This window comes from Amblyomma americanum, chromosome 10, assembly GCF_052857255.1.
Source record: "Amblyomma americanum isolate KBUSLIRL-KWMA chromosome 10, ASM5285725v1, whole genome shotgun sequence".
Lineage (NCBI taxonomy): Eukaryota > Metazoa > Arthropoda > Arachnida > Ixodida > Ixodidae > Amblyomma > Amblyomma americanum.
Window position 1 is genome coordinate 69,838,002 of NC_135506.1, and position 17,045 is coordinate 69,855,046.

At 45.5% G+C, this 17,045-nt stretch overlaps 1 protein-coding gene across 1 annotated transcript in view; it reads left to right on the forward strand.

The window, feature by feature from the left end:
• The first annotated feature begins 2,706 nt into the window (after positions 1–2,706).
• Positions 2,707–17,045, forward strand: part of LOC144107460 (lysosomal cobalamin transporter ABCD4-like) — a 29,993-nt gene continuing 15,654 nt past the window's right edge. Inside the window, exons 1-2 of the mRNA XM_077640465.1 lie at positions 2,707–4,237; positions 5,719–6,040. Of these exons, the coding sequence (XP_077496591.1) occupies positions 2,947–4,237; positions 5,719–6,040 (1,613 nt within the window). The 5' untranslated portion in view covers positions 2,707–2,946. The remainder of the gene's footprint in view (positions 4,238–5,718; positions 6,041–17,045) is intronic.

A 17,045-nucleotide genomic window follows, 5' to 3' on the forward strand; every position in this document is an offset into this window, starting at 1 on the left:
CCGACTGTCCAAGGCAACGACACAGCCCAGACAATTAACACAAAGACGTCCTGAGTATGGCCTCAGGATGTCCGTGTCAGGATGTTCAGACGTTATCAAGTTGCCTCTAACAAGTCCTCAAGCAGTCCAAGTCCGTTGCGCATTCTTAGGATGTCTTAAGGATCATTTTTGGGGACGTTTTCAGTACTCTTCAGGATTTTTATCAGACCTTTTTTTTATGGGTGTGCCGTATCCAAAGCTACTGTAAGCGAAGGTAACCAGAACAAGCAAAAATAACGGATTTACTAAGGGCCTAGAAAGTGGCCCTCTGGAGTTGAATTCTGCTGCCTGAATGGAAAAGATGAGTGGCCAAAATATCTAAACAGTACATCCCCCTCAGAAGCATATGCGACGCATAAAAACAGGTGTAAAATCAAAAGATATCTCCTCAAGGCACATATATAATCTTTGGGGTCACAACGGTCTCCTTCATTATATCACTATTGCGCACACGTGTCGTCTAATAAACTTGCAGTTTTTAATTAATGAGAGCCGAGTGCGAGAGTCAAAGCTGGCTTTATCTCAGTTCGGTTCCACAGTACTATCCTGCGATAGTCTAGACGGTTGTACGACATTTGAGGAATTTTCATTTTCGAGCCGTCCAGCACAGCACTAACTTAGGACATCCTCACGAGGACATTTAGCCATCGGTGCACTCAAAATGTACTCAGAATCTCCTGTTCGGGATGAGGACGTTCTGATCATTTGAGGACGTCCTCAAACGTTTGGTGTTTTCTTGGAGGGAACAATGTCGCAACACAAGCAATTAATTAGCTTTTATTACTGTGTGCAGTGCTACTGATGTCACATTTTCATCATGGTTTTTAGAAACAGAAGCGATAACTATTCCCTGCGGTATCAATTTCAAAGAGCAGACGATAGAACCATCGAAGCAAGCGCGCTACTCGCCCATCCGGTGAGCCAGGGCTTCATCTGCCCCGTCGTCCAGCAGATGGCGCAGCCTGCCAGATGTTTTGCTCGGCTCGTCTTTGCGAAAACTGAACGCGAAACCAACAGCGATTTCTCCTCAATTCCAAAAAATTCCGGAATTACCGATGTTCAATTGCATCTCGGAGAAAGTGGACAATAATACGTTGCCTTGTGAGAGGTGTTTACTCTCGACCACTCTTAAACCGTGCTCTCGACTGAGCAAGTAGTTGGGGCACCGCCATCTCTGTTTCACCGCAGTTTCCACAGAACTTTGTCCCTCATTCCGCAGGAGATAGATGGCGCAGCCAGTGCAAGACCTTTGAAGCCCAAGAACCTGTCATAGCCCTTTGCGTCGCTGCGCACAAGCTTCCGATTAAATTTTCCCGAATCAGAGTAATTCGCGCTAAACAAAACTGATCACCACCAAATATATGCCACCCCTCTGTGAAATTTCAGTGCGAACAAGCCAATGATTTAGCTGAGGAAAGCATTCTCGGCCTCACGCAGCAGTCGGAAGACGTCAGAAGGCTATTGTCACAAAATGCGCATTGAAAGCATCCAAGGTCCTAGGCCTATTACGCCCTGCTAGGAAAGGCCGCGACCCAATAAACGCGATACATGGGTTGCCCGTTTGTAGCAGCGTAGCAAATCGCTAAATACTTTAAAGCTATGAGAGGCCAAGGATAATTCTGAAGTAGATTTCTGTACTTATCTCTCCGGATATAAAAAAAAATACAGTGTTCAAAGTACTGACCTAATCGCGAGCACACGTACATCGATCACAAGGTAGCATATATGGTCTGCGTTCTTTGAGATGTAAAACATCGGTGTTTGCCTGCATTTTCTGGAATTAAGGTCAAACTGCAAGCTGCGAGTGCAGTTTTTTCAGACGCCATCCAAGCAGCTGATCCAACGGGCTGCTCCACCTGCTGGGTGAAGGGGCAACTAAAGGTGCGGCTTGCTGGGTGAGCGAGATACTCATTTGTTTTCAAACTTCATGTTGCATTCTGAGGTGTTTCAATGAGAGCTGTGATGAATCTTATTTTTACTTTAATCTTAGCGAGCAGATAACCCGATGCCTTCAAGGAACCGCACGACTTGCTGACAAGCCACCGGTTGCTCCTCCCATCAGCAGGGGGCGCAAACCGTTGTTTCGGCTGTTCAGGCACCCTTTTTGAGACGTGAACCCGTGGGCGACACCAGTAATATAGTGGTGACAAAAATTAAGGCAAGCACTGGTGTTTAATTACTCCGCAAAGAACACAGACAATAACATGCTACCTTGTGAGCGATGTTTCCCCTCGACTAGACAAACAGTTGGTGCACAGGAATTTTTAAAGAACCGGATGCCTGTGCACTGAAGTAGCGGTTATCTAGCTTCGGAGGCACAAATGTGCAATGAAAGCAACAAAAGTACAAAAGGCGGTAAATACCAACACAACACTAACGACTATCGAGCTTCGGAGATTGTAATTACATTAGAAAAAATTTCAATAAATAGCTTTCGCCATTCTTTGATTTGGCTGACATCAATGATTGTAAACGAACATAGCCTACCAGTGGTGGTATTCTCAAAAACCAAAATTTAAGAAGTTATTTTCCACTTTATGCAGTAATATTGTACAACACCTTATCGAATATTAGTTGATCAGTTGATAATTTTAAAATATTTCGCCAGAGGGCGCATACTATCTTTCCAACACAAGGTGCAGTTTGCTCAGCTGAACCCACATCTTCACAGGCGTTGACTTCACATGGCGACCACCATGCTTGAAATGTGCATCGCATTGCGACAGTTGCGCTGCTATCGCTCCTTGGGTTTTGCTTCTGTTTACTCGGGTTATCACATGCCGCTGTGCCATCCCCCTTCGCGCAGTTGAGCGTCGTCCGTGCGCGGAGTTTCGCGGTGTTCAAAGACGGCTCCTTTGATCGCTCTTATCGCCGCGAGTGGCTGCTCCTCATCAGGGTCGGTTTCGCATGGGCTCAAAACGCCAACGAAGTTCATCCCAGACTCCGTTAACAGTGAGGACACTTGAAGGAAACTCGAAACCGTCGTCGACTGCGGAAAAAGAGATGGCGTCGTCCGGGACATATCAGCGCATCACCACCGTCAACGTGGGCCCACCAAGGCACGTCGAAGACGAACCCAGCGAGAGCTCCGCCGAGATGGAGCGACTTGCCTTGGACTGCCTCTTTCTCCGGCGGTTCCGCAGGCTCGCCAGCATCGTGCTGTCAAACGCCGCCGCTGTGCTGGTGATGCTGGCACTTCTTACCCTCTCCGTCGCGTACGAAGTGATCGTCTATCAGGTGGGGCTCACGACTAGTCAGTATTACGTCGTGCTCGGCAAAAAGGACTGGTGGGGCTTCATAAACCAAACCGCTTTCTGCCTCGGCCTAATCGCGCTCGTGGCTTGTATAAAGAGTTCGAAGACGTACGTTTCGAGCACTGTCACGGTTCAGTGGCGCCAGCTGCTGACCAAGCGCCTTCAGGAGCTCTACTTCTCACGCAAGGTCCACTACCGTGTGAACGTGGTCGAGACGAGCATAGACAACCCGGACCAACGCATCACCCAGGATGTGGATCGGTTGTGCCAAGTGCTCAGCGACATCGTGCCCACCTTGCTTATATCCCCCTTCACGATAGGTTACTACAGCTACCAGTCCTTTACTGTCGCCGGATTCATTGGCCCGCTAGCCGTTTTCATCTACTTTATCATCAGCACAATTGTGAGCAAGCTCCTCATCACCCGAGTCGTGCCAAAGGTGTACGAGTTGGAGAAGCAGGAAGGTCGCTTCAGGTACAAGCACGCTCAAATCAGGGCGAACTCTGAGTCTGTCGCATTCCTGGATGGGGAGTTTGCTGAGCTCGACTCGACGGAGGGACACCTGGTTGAATTGGTCAGAGCACAGCAGTCCGTCTACAACCGCCAGTTCCCGCTCAACCTTGGTGTTTACTTCACAGACTATGCTGGCAGCATCCTCAGTTTTCTCATCATAGCAGTGCCGCTTTTCACTGGAGCGTACGATGACATCTCAACAGCCGACCTCAGTGGAGTCATCAGTAAAAACACATTTGTCTCCATGTATCTAATCAGCTGCTTCAGTAAGCTAGTTGACCTCTCTAGTGGAATTTCAACTGTGGCTGGAAATACACACAGGATTTCTGTTCTCTTGGAAAGGATGGAAGCTATAAACGAAGAAGACCAACTTTCAGAACAGCTGAAGAAAAACAAGCAACCTAAGGATGACAGAGACGATGCTGACAATGGTATATGTCTTGGCCAAAGGCTGCACTACTCTAGCATGCTGTGCTGAGAGGCTGCATTAGTCATGCGGCATGGTTGATGTTCATTATAGTTTAAGTGCTTGTTTTTTTCATGCCACTAATTTAGCTTGAAATAGTGCTTTTGGACTGTTAGTTTGGAATGTTTTGTGATGCGGTTTTTTTATTTATTTATTTACAATTCTCTCAATTGCCGAAGCATTGCAGAGGGGAGTGAGACTGAAATGGTATTACATGCGAAGAAATTTAATATGTGGAGACATCCACTACAGCAGTGAACATTTCTGAGGAATCTTGGTTGAAGAGTAGCAAGTTGTGTGTAGAAGAGTTTAGGAAAAAACAGTGTTAATAACCAGACTGCAAAAACATTACAGTAAACAGTAACAAACCATTAAAAGCCCGACATAATATTAGCAACAAACACGTAAGATTGAAAAAGTGTAGATAACAAAACGTGCAACTCAAATTGGTTGTTTCACGAGTATGAGAACATAAGGGACCATAGCCATGGAAAAAGAGGAGAAAAATACAAAACTATCTGCTTAAGCATATAATTTTTATGACGTAATAAGATCGCAAACAAGTTCAAAACGTTGTGATAATGTCGCTTATGTAATGAGCTGGGAAGCTTTCCGTTCTAGAATTTGGCAGCAATAGCAGCACTTCAAGCAACCTCCTAAAGGGGTATTAAATTGCGCACTAATATGGTGCCTATTTAATGGGTCACTGGGGACAAATCAAAATTGGCCTGTTTCAATGGACTGCCATGCTCTTAAGATAATGTGGTTGCTTTTGCTCAAAATATAGCATTTTTAAGCCAGAAAAACCAAAAATTTAATGCAGGGATCATCCCTACCTGCTGTTGCTAGCAAACTGCATTGATGTCAATACAGTGTTTCTTCCTGATATCTGAGGCTAGGCCATACTGGGATTCATTTCTATTTGGTAGTGAAAGTGTTCTTTTTGTCATTGACGTCATCAGTTTGAACCGTGTGTCTGGAAAAAATATTCCTCATTTAATGCCAATTTCCACAGAAATAAATGTATATTCTGCCGCTTAACAACTTAACAAGCATCAACGTGGTCACAAAAGGCCAAAATTTTTTACTCAGAAGAAAAAAATTTATGAAGGTGTCCTCTGTGTCTCCTTAAAATACACCTTTCTGTGCTGCTATCAGGTTTAAGCCGCGTATGATACATTGCCTATTAAAAGCAAATTTTAAAAAATGACAAGGAGTGTAAGGATCAATAACGCAACTGTTTGTACAACCAGTGGCGAAACTTTTTTGTGGGTTGTCCCGTTGCATCACCTGAAAGATTAAGTAGAACTGAGTCTGAGAGATTTCTGGAATTCTGGATGGGTGTGGGGCCGAACTGACCATAATTGAAAATCTTCCCTAGCTTGAGAATGTGCTTCGTAATGAGCACGTCACTACAACTTATCCCAATTCCGTTTTGTTTTGCAGAAGTAATGCCGCACTTCACCCTGAAGAATGTCTCCTATGGAAGTCCATATGATGACAACATCTTTGTCGAGGGCCTGACCCTTGAACTGGGTCCCCCAATGAGCGTCTTCGTCACGGGGCCAAGCAACAGTGGCAAGACATCCCTCCTGAGGATTCTGAAAGGCTTGTGGTCCCCATCATCGGGCGCGGTTGTCAGGGAGTCCAGTGGTTCCCTGTTCTTGCCACAAGTGACGTGGTTCGGCACAGGCAGCCTGAGGTCTCAGCTCTACTACCCGTACACACCGCCAAAGACGACGCCACATGAAGAGGGTGAAATATGGAGGTAGGAAATTTGTACCCTTACTTTGAAGGCAAACTGGTTGCTACCTGACAGCTTAGTTTCTTCAAATGACCTCACGCAACGGTAGATTCAAAGGTATGGGGAAGCAGCCAGTCCTCAGTGAGAAATTTTTTATTATGAAAAAATGTAGCTTTCTAGACACAGAAAGCCCTAGAAATGCATGCACAAATAGGACCACCCATAAATCTGCCTATAACCTAATGTACATGTTTATTTTTACTTTATTTTTAAAAATTCGTTCCGTTCTTTTTGCATTTGCTTCTTGGTATTGGCGTTATTTATGTGCATGTTGTCGATATTGAGGTTAATACCAATAATGGATTTTAACATCTCGTAGCTGCATGGGTGGCTGTGTAGCATATGGAATGCCAGCTCTGAATTAATATTGGCCATGTTGGGTGCGTTGGTGTTCACCAAAGTGTCAGTACATGGGCATCCTTATTTCACTGCCATCGAAATGTGACTGCCACTGCTGGAGTTCAAACCCGTGAACGCGCACTTAGTAGCAGAATTCCATAGCCTCTACCTGCTTCGATGGCTCAGTGGCTGTTGCATTTGGATGTTTAGCACATGTAAGGTTGTGGGGTCAAATCCTGGTCACAGTGCCTGTACTTTGAGGAAACGAAATGCAAAAGGTGCCTGTGTTCTATGCGATTTCAGTGCATGTCAAGGAACCCGAAGTAGCCTAAAATGAAGTCTACTCCGGTGACCCTTTCTTTCTCTTTCACTTCACCCCCTACTGCATCCATTCCCTCACAGTTTAGGTGTCTATGGTCTGATAGAACTCAAGAATAAGGAGGTGAATCTCACTCAAATGAGGCCTTCCAGCCAGTGGAGTTCACCTACTGTCATGAGGTCGTGCTCAATTCCCCTTGCACCTGGTATCTTTAAACTGCGAGGGCATTCAGCTGTAAGGGGATTAACCACGGTTTATTATTTATTTACAAATACTGCTGTCTCGGAGGGGAGACACAGCAGGAGTGGGTACATACATTAGTAGAAACAAATAACATGGGTAGCATAGAAATAGATAACATAGAAGTATTAAAAACAGATCAACAGGTCAAATTGTTAGGCAACTGAACAACAAACTATTCAATTGGCAATGCGCGAAGTGAGCCGTCCAATCGATTCCAAATTTCAACAGTTAGCGGAAAAAAAGAAAATTTAAAGCAGTCTATATGTGGTTTGAAAGGAACAATGCTTAATGGGTGGTTCCATCGGGTTACACTTGCTCTTGAGGACACAAATGAGAAGGGTGCCTGAATGCCAGATGACATGGGAATGGGTCAAGTGGATTAGCAGCAACGTCAGGATAATCATATGACACCATTGGCTGAAGGTCATTCTTTGATTGACATTCACCCCTGCATTCGAGTGAGATGGTTATTGTGCCTTTCCTTTTCTCCTAACCACAATCATCAGGATGAAATCTGGGGGTCATAACAATGGCTTTCACAAGGAGGTTAACAAGAAGGTTGCCCTACATCTTTCCTATTCACCACCAACAGCTAAATGATATAAACTTTGTGGAAATGGCTGAAAAGGCGTGCACTTTCTTTCAGCATATATGTCACATTGAACGGTGCTGCTCTTGTAAAAAACATCATGAGAACTTAGTTTCTGAACAGTCTCTAGTTTTTTTTTTGCAGAGTGCCGGGGAAGATTCCCCCAGATACAACATTTTTTCTTTCTTCACTGTCACATCCACAGTCGTGCACTAACAGGGGCACTTTCCTTCGCCCCTAGCAGTACGGGTGATAACCTTTCTGAAGACCTCCTTGCAGGCTGGGAGAGGCAGGTTTTCATGTTGATTTGTGCAAAAGGCAACTACCACTGTTTCCAAGTGCCTTTCTTGGCTCTGAACACTTTTAAACTGTAGCACCATCAAACGATTTCAGTGGTAGCCATCGTGGTAAACACAAGACAGTTCTCAGCTCATGCTGGCAGTGCAAGCTTTTCTCAGCGTGTTTCTAACAGCCTAAAGAACGCACATTCAGGTTGGGCAGTAGGGCAGTAATATGCACACTTGCTTAATAAGTCGTGACATAATATGACACAGAGCAAATGCCGGGATCACATTGCATTTCATGCCTGCTTCCGTCATGGTTCAAAATGGGATGTCTAGGAAAGGTCTAAGAAATTGTTAGTGGAAAAACCACTACAGGCGTGTTTCAGGGCATTACACTGTGTGCCTGCTTTTCCCTCATTTGGCAGCGTTTACACAGAATTGAGACCAGTTACAACCAAATAAATTTGTTCCTCATGCTTACTTTCTTGAAGAATTTCTCCCAAAGGCGTGGGTCATTATCTGCCTTTTTATTGCTGCTTATACTCAGACTTGCCATTTTACGCCGCAGTATTATTCCAGAGGCAGTTTTACCAGTGTGACAAAAGAGCAGGAATTGATCGTTAGGAACACAGGCCTAAAGCAGCAAGAATCAGGCAACACAGCAAAGATGCTTACAATGCAGAAATGTTTCAATTTATAGGGATGCCAACAGCAGATAGGCCTGCACTCAAGTGTTGTTTTGATAGAACTCATACACTTCAAGCTTTTTAAAGTGGTAGCTTTTTAATGCGGCAGCTGCAACGTGGGAGCCTGTGTCACAGAAAAGTTGACGTTGTCGGCATCCATTGTCAGCACCGATGCCACCGGTGGCAGCACCTGCCATAGCGGTACTGTGGTACATCGCTTAACCACAGCACCAGGAGTGGTATGAGGACTCCCAATTATCAGTGAATGTAAAGTAGAGAATGAGCAATTCCTCATATTTGGGCATTAACCCATTAACGCTATCGTATCATGCCCTTATGGCGGAGCCTAAGTGTCCCCTTCAATTTTAACGGGATATCGTTAAAGGCTTCGTTACACAGAAAATCCGGTGTTGGCGTTGTCGGTGTCAGCATCGTGAGTGAAAAATCATGGGCATGGCTCTAGCAGGTGGTCCTTAGAGAGTAAGCTAATAGGCAGGTGGGCCACCTACGTCACGTAACCTTGCAGTGTCATCACTGCCTGCCCACCGAATAGTGAGAAAACTGCCCATCATGGCAGGTGGCAGTTAAATTAATGATTGGTCGCTTGAGAGGAGCAACCTGGACCGCTTGAGGCCTACAACTGGGAGCACCTATCATCGCAGGGCAGTGGCGCATCACTTAACCCCTGGACCACTGCGCCAGGAGGGATATGAGGATATGTAAAGTTGAGAATGACCTTCTCCATAAATGAGAATTAACCCATTAGGCCATCGCGTCATTCCCTTAAGGCGGAAATTAAGTGTCTCCTCCAATTTTTATTTTGTGAATATTGTAAACTAACTGTTATGCTCTGCTCTTTAAATTTATCTTTTTGCCATATGAAGCATTCACCTAAACCTAAACATGTTCATTTTGGTTTGCTGCATCGCCTTGCTTCTGCAGAGCATGGTCAGAGCTGCTTATTTTGTGCACTTGCTTTCCATCTCCATCCAACATTTTTCTGAGCAGAAATTGATTTTATTACTCTTTCTGGCTCGGTCACTATTTGTTAGCGGCAATAAACACTTTTATTGTGCCGGGTAAATTGCATTTAAAAATTTTACCACCACTCAATTCAAATTCTTGTTGTCAAGCCCAAGAAGGCCTCCAAGCCACTATTTGGAAATAAATTGTGGTGCTCCACATAATAAACTGTCTTGACACGCCGCAGGTGCTCCAACCAATTGCACTGACCATCTATTATGATGTTGCACTTAATCTCCTAACGTGACATCGCATGTAACTTGACAGGTGCCTCTATCAAATGGGTGTAACCGCGAGTTTGTGAGAACTGGTTGGTGCCATTGGCAGGGAGGGCCTCCTTTGAGGGGCATTTGTCACTGCATTCTGGAGTTGTATCGCTGTAGGTGTGAAATTCCATAGGTATGTACTGAAATTCCAACCACTGACAGAATGTGCAGGCCATCTGCAGAAAACAGCACGCTCAGCAGCTGTTTTGTAGCAGTAGCAGATGACGTGCACATTGTGAAGCATTGTTAGTTCCAGTGAAGGTCATGCTGGCCAGCGGGCACACATACAAAGCTGTGCAAGTGACCTTGGTTTAAGAGCATTGAGCAGCAAAACTACTTCATGCACCCCACCATGAAAAAGGTCTATTCATGCAGGTGTCATTGTGCAAAGAATCACCGGTGGATTAAGTCATTTAGCTCCTCATCTAGCATGTCTTTTGTCCTAAATTTAATTGTGGTAAAGAGAAATGTTTTGCTAGTGGGAAAGAGTCCAAAGCAGTATGCATTTGATGTGATGAGCCACGCCTTTTTAGCTAGACCATTGGTGCCAATTTCAGATGATATTTTGCTGCTGGTGACATCATTTGTGACATTCCTGTCAACATGACAGCTGTTGGTAGACAGTGATGTAACTACAGTGAGGTAGCATTTGGGGCCTTCACCTAATTCCAGTGCTGAGAGTTTATCTTTGATATACACACCTTATCTGCCTAAAAAAAAAATATTTGTGGTATCACACATTGTTGTCTATAGGTTACCTTCCTTTCTCTTTTATCTTCATTTTGTGTGTGCACTTATCTTGTGCTTCCCTTCCACCGGCCATTTTTGTGAGGTGTTTCATTGATTTGACCCTTGTTACTGCTCCTCACGTTGTAGTGCAGTGGAATAACGTCAATTTTAATCGATGCACCCATTAGTCTCACTCTACCAGAAGGCAGGTGGCAGCACTATATTTTCTTCACTCACATAATAAACACACCTCCTGCATTAGTCATACATGAAATGAATTTTGTGCCATGGAGGCTCAGTGGCTATAGTGTTTGGCTGCTTGGCCCAGTGTTCTTTATTGAAGACTAGGCAGTGGCCACTGCATTTTGATGGGGGCGAAATGAAAAAACTCTCATGTACTGGACGGTGTTGTTACATGTTAAGAAACCAAGGTAGTAGAAATCAATCCAGAGCCCACTGCTGCAGTGTCTCTCATGTCCCATGGGCAGCTTTGACAAGTTGAGCCCCGTATACCTTACCCCTGCTCTTGGTACATAGGGCTGTTTTTGTGATTTGGACTTCAAGAATATAATTTCACTGGAGTTATTTCTGGAGCCTCTGCACTGACTGTGTGATTTATCAATGAACTTTTGATGTGCCATTCAGATCCAAAGCTGTGTTACCTCATTTGCCACCCCGTTCAAACCTCTACCTTAGATTAAACATAAGAAATAATGCTTTGCGCACATTTTTCCTTTCCTTTGTGTTTTTGCTGTTTGCGTAGCCTTGATTAGCCATGACCTCAGTGATATTCAGTTTTCATTCCTCGTTCTTAAAGCCCTGATAGAATAATGTGACTAAAGCCTTACTTAGTGTAGTCGCTGACGGGTTTATATCTGATGACATGTTCCTTAATTCGAACCTTGGTATTGTGGTCTGTAGGAAGCCAATGGTTACAGGCAACCTGTGTGGTTGATGTCAGATATACAGTCCAGTATGTTGGAGTAATACTTGAAGCTTTGAACCTTTCTTTGATGTTCTTGAGCACATTCTCATCCATTGACTTGGCCCAGTTCTAGTTTGATAATACATAAAATGGCTTGACTTTTCATGGCATGTGAGGATCTGTGCCATGTGTGTCCAGTCAAATGATCCAGTGGTCACCAAAGAAGATTTGACGTTTCTGTCATAGGGGTTGCAGCAGAAATTACTGCATCTGCAGATATAGATTAAGATAGCCAAGATTTTTTGAAAATGTAGTCATTGTCGAGGTGCCTTTCAAGAAACCTAATTGAAAAATGGCGGTTGCACTCATCAAGTGAAGTTCCTTGCTTTTCGTGTCTGTGCCTGCAGGCCCTGTAGTCATTAAAATTCCTCAGGTGCTTGCAGTCTTGGGCCATAAAGCAAGATAAGCTGGATTTTCTTATGCATCATCTTGCTGTGATTCGTCGTCACATTCAGCTGAGGTGTTGTTTGGGAATGGCTCTGAAGCAATAGAGTGCTGCAAGTCATCCAGAGTTTGAGTGTGCCCTTCACCTGTCACATCCTTTTAATGTCTTCTATGGGTGGCTCTGTGGAGTTTTACACTACTTGGTTTGCTATCACAAGCCCTTTCAGTGCATTTGCACTCTTTCTGAATTCATTCTTTCACATGTTTTCATTTTCTCTATTGTGTCTCTGATAGTTTCTGCATGAAAGGCAGCAAACTGAGTACAGAAACAGACTTTATTTGACGAAATCTTTCAGTACACCTAGTGTTCTTCAAAATAAGAACTTTGGGCATCAACACAGCGAGCCCAATCACCTTCCCAATATTTGTCCTTTTCTGGAATCTTGTTGAGTGCCGTCTTTACGACCCTTCGGACGCCTTCCACCGCTCTTCCCAGAAAGAGAGGTCGGGGCTCTTTGGAGGCTGGGGAAGCCTTGTTTTGCCTTGTCCATTCAAAAACTCCCTGATAGCGAGCAAAGTGTGTGACGAAGTGTTGTCGTCGTTGGGCAGAACCCACGATGTCGCGATCTGTCTATGCAAGCGCAAGAGGACTTCCACGTAAAAACTAGCATTTACTGTCATCACAGAGGGAAAAACATTCCTTATGGACGATTCCCTTACAGTCATGCAACACGATAGACATGGATTTCATTTTGGATTTCGCCTTCCGCACTTTCCTCAGACGGGGAAATTCACTGGCATGCCACTCTGTGCTCTGTCTTTTTGTTTCTAGGTCATATCGAAACACCCATGCTATCTTCGCTAGTAGTAACTTGCGTTAAATAGTTTCTATCACTGTTGAATTATTTGCAACAATTGGGGAAAAGCAGGCATTCAGGTCTCCATATGGACACGTTTCAAAATTTTCGGTGCGAGTTTTACGCACACCTTGCGCATCTGCATATTTTCAGTGACAGTTTCATGAACATGGGTTTTTTGGAATCCCGAACTTTTCTGCAATCAAGCGGATACTAGAACACCAATCAGCGTTCGCTAAAGCACGCACAAAATCAACATTAGTGTACGTAACCTTCGGTGGGCACCCGGTTCATCAAAGACGTCTCCTCGGCCATCTATAAAAGGATTTGTAATAAGAGAGTAATTACTGCTTGGCATCCACCCAAGTGCAGCCATAGGGCTGCAAAGGAAAGCTACACAGCTTTCTCAGAAACTGCGCAGTTAAAGAAAAATTCGTCCTGGTCCGGGGTTCGAACCAGGGACCACCGCTTTGCCGGAGCAGTCGCTCTACCAACTGAACTGACCGGGGCAGCAAGCTTATGGTAGGGCGAGAGCGAAATGATCAATAACTTGAAGGGGGAACAGTGTGGTCATAACTTTGGGGGGAACCCTCCACCTTGGGGGTTTCCTCTAAAGATTTTACCCACACTCTGAAGGATTTGTGTCATTTGTACACTCGCGAACTACTCATTGCATCATTTCGGCATGTGCTGTTAGTCATGTCAAACGTCTCAGTAGGCGACTTTGTCAGTTTAGCGAGGACATTTGCTGCGTAGTGCTGTTGCAATGTTTTCCCCATTGTTTCCTTAACGCAGCAATGAAGCGGGCATGCATTCTCAAAGCACGTCCACTCGACTCGCCTGTTCGGAGCCAACTGAGCTCATCGCGTTGTGATGCTAAAGGCTCCCCCACCTTTCCTCGAAACCTATTTCCCAATCAAGCGCTCGTGGGCATAATGCTATGACTTGTCCCCTTGCTTTCAGGATAGTCCTTGTATCTCGTGAACTACTGCTTTAAAATGGGAAAAGTGCAGTCTAGGTATTTTCCAAGATGGTAGGTTAGAAAAATCGTACAGCTGTTATACTGTATTTGTTCTTATGGAGTGCTTCGTTTTCGAAGCGCTAAAAAAGTCCTTTGGTGAGCACAGATGTCCAGAAAATTAAGGGTTTCACTTTTCTTCGCAGCAATTGGAAAAAGTTCATCTGGGCGAAATCATAGTTCTGTTCACTTGCGCTCATGCTAAAACGAAACAGCGTGAACAGGTGTGATGGACATAAAAGATAGATACAGGACAAGCACAGACTCTTGACTGAAGTTTGTTTCTGTGACAGATGGAAATACACGCGACACGAAACCCAGGTATCAGAGGAGAAAGAAAACATGAAAAGTACAGCTTGTAGCAAAAAGGCATAAAGTTCACCCATCTTTTCACGTTTGATCAAGAAAAGTAATTTCACTGTTATGAAGCGACATAGATTGCTGGCTGACACATTCTTGCTTGTTTTTATAAATGTGGTTTGCCTCCATAATCTCGCAAGCTTCGTGGTTACGATAGCGGGACAAAAGACACCTTTATCATGCCGTGTACCGTGTTACTGTTACCGGGGTGCTGGGGTACCGGGAACCCGCTCACCACCAGTGCGCACGCGCTGATTGGTCCTGCAGCAGGCGTCCGCGGAGCTGCCGTGCAGCTGGCGCCATCGGGCGACCTGCGCATGCTCACTGATGCTGCGTGCGCTCCCAGTAACGCGGTACAGAGTATGCTAAAGGGGTCTAATATTGCAGTGTGTGTGAAAACTGGTCGACATTCGCATCTTCTGCAGGGATCCCACGAGCTGTCTTGGGCGAGGGCGCTTTCGTAAATTTTAGCCTCATACATCGGCCTGTCTGGATAATGTACTACCGGGGACAAATTCTCCAGTGCGTGTGAGCGGCAACCAGATCACATAGCTTTGCTACCGGTCGGTGGTTAGAAACTGCACGTGTAGAGATGGAAGTTGGACTTGTTGTCTAATGTGTGAGAATGAAATCAGTTTATTGTTGGCAAACGTCGCTACTATATGCCCAGGTCGCAATTCACGCGTCCTGGAGAGTTTTGTCCCGGATGCAAAGACGGGGCCGAGGGCAGGCGAGGGGTGGCGAAAATTTCCAAGTTCCACCGAAATTTCGGGGCTACACGAAAGCCACAGCGGCGTTAAACCAACCAAAAATGTTTACTACCCCCAACCTCTTCGCGCCACTCCACTGCAGATTTCCTGGCGCTGTTCCTGCTTGGATAGTACGTACATTCCCTAACCTCGCGGGTCTTCTGGTTAACGGTGGCGGAAACAGTGTCGCAGCTAGTGTCCTTTTGCATTGTCTGCAAATGAATGTAGAATGGGTCGAGAAAACAAACTAAAGAGGAAATTGCCCGGCCCGCTCTGCCAGAGACTGCATACATTACATTGGGTGGTAAAAAGAAAGAAAAATGAGTGTCCAGCCTGCACGGCCAGTTGGCACAACGGGCTTCCAGGTGCTGCATAGAGTAGAATGGGCGAAAAAATAAATAAATAAAAATAAAATTCTTCATTGCGAGATGCTACAAAAATTAGAATGGCCAAGAAAAAGAAATAAAAGTAAATTTTTCAGCATGCCAGATGCTCGATAAGGCGCATAATTTAGTGTGTGGAGTTGAAAAAGAAGTAAAAATATATTTTCCGCCACCAGATGCTACAGTGAACTACATATATAGTGTGGACATATCAAAAATTGGCGGTGGTTTAGCTCTGGTTAAATCTGGAGTGACGCGATAGCTACAGCTGGCCAGGTGGAACTTGCTCATCTGAATTGCAAAGTCAGCCTTTCGCTGGACGCTCCTTCTTCGTCTTCGTCCCATTTGACACGGCGCATGCGCATAGCTATGGCAGCTCGGTTTCCCCGGCAGCTGTTGCACACCACGTGACAGTGTGGCGGCGCAGCCACGCTAAAGGCTCGAAATGCTACCGTAATGTAGCTATCGCTACAAAAAGAAATTAAAAAGAAACTACCGGGGCCACTTGCACCTCCTTATGTGCTATGAATTCGAAAGCATTGGGCACTACTGCTGTTTTCATTGGTGCGTTTGTGGTTTGTGTAACTTAGTTCGCGTTGGTCACCGAAGCGCACACCATTCGGAGCTCCCTGGGTTAATGTCAGTTATGCACGGTTGGTCACTCTCTAGCATTGATAGATGGCGGCGAGTTCTCATACCACTACCAGCGCCACTGCACTGGCAGGTGGCAGTTCCTGTCACAGCCACCCGCAGCAATCGTGCGACCCATGTTGCTCTTAATAATAATAATAATGATAATTGTTTTTTTGGGGAAAGGAAACTGGGGCAGTATCTGTCTCATATATCGGCGGACACCTGAACCGCTCCGTAAGGGAAGGAATGAAGGAGGGAATGGAAGAAGAAAGGAAGAAAGTGGTGCCGTAGTGGAGGGCTCCGGAATAATTTCGACCACCTGGGGATCATTAACGTGCACTGACATCGCACAGCACACGGGAGCCTTAGCGTTATGCCTCCATAAAAACGCAGCCGCCGCGGTCGGGTTCGAAACCGGGGACTCCGGATCAGTAGCCGAGCGCGCTAACCACTTAGCCACCGCGGCGGGTTAATCCCCGTGCAACTTCTCGAGCAGATGGCGCGATGCTCCTCCGAGCTTACCCGAGTAACTCGGTAGTAACTGGGGTAAGCTCGGGTAAGTGTCCGCACTTTCTGTGCACACTTTCCATGGACGCCACGCCACGCATGAGCCAAGTAATGCCTACGCATTAATAGCTCAGAAGATGCCCGCTACCTTAAGAGAGGCTCGAAACGACATATATATGAAGACGTCTATAAACGGCGTCTATGATTGTCTGAAATGAAGGTGCTCGGCTGAGTGTGTGCCTTCTACGGCCACTTGATGACGGCGCCCTTTTTGCTTGCTATCGCTGGAATTTTCTCTACCATCTGCGAGTGCACACACACACTAACTTACACACGCCGCTGGCTTTTCTCTTCATGGATGGGGTTATACTCGGCGACAGCTTTTTGTGTCTATGCAGTGGAAGCTATGAGGGCAAGACGCAAGGCTTTCGAGGGAGAACGTGGTTTTGTAAGGAAGGGAAAATCGACTGGGGCACGTAACTGTTGACCGAGCTAAGTGGTGTCACCGCAACTGCGTCAGGCTGTAGGGGTATACGGGAGGTAGGGATTAAAAGAGAAAGTACAAGCGCGTAAGTCTTGTCACGTGGTCACGAGGGAGGGAGGCGTTTAAGCTGG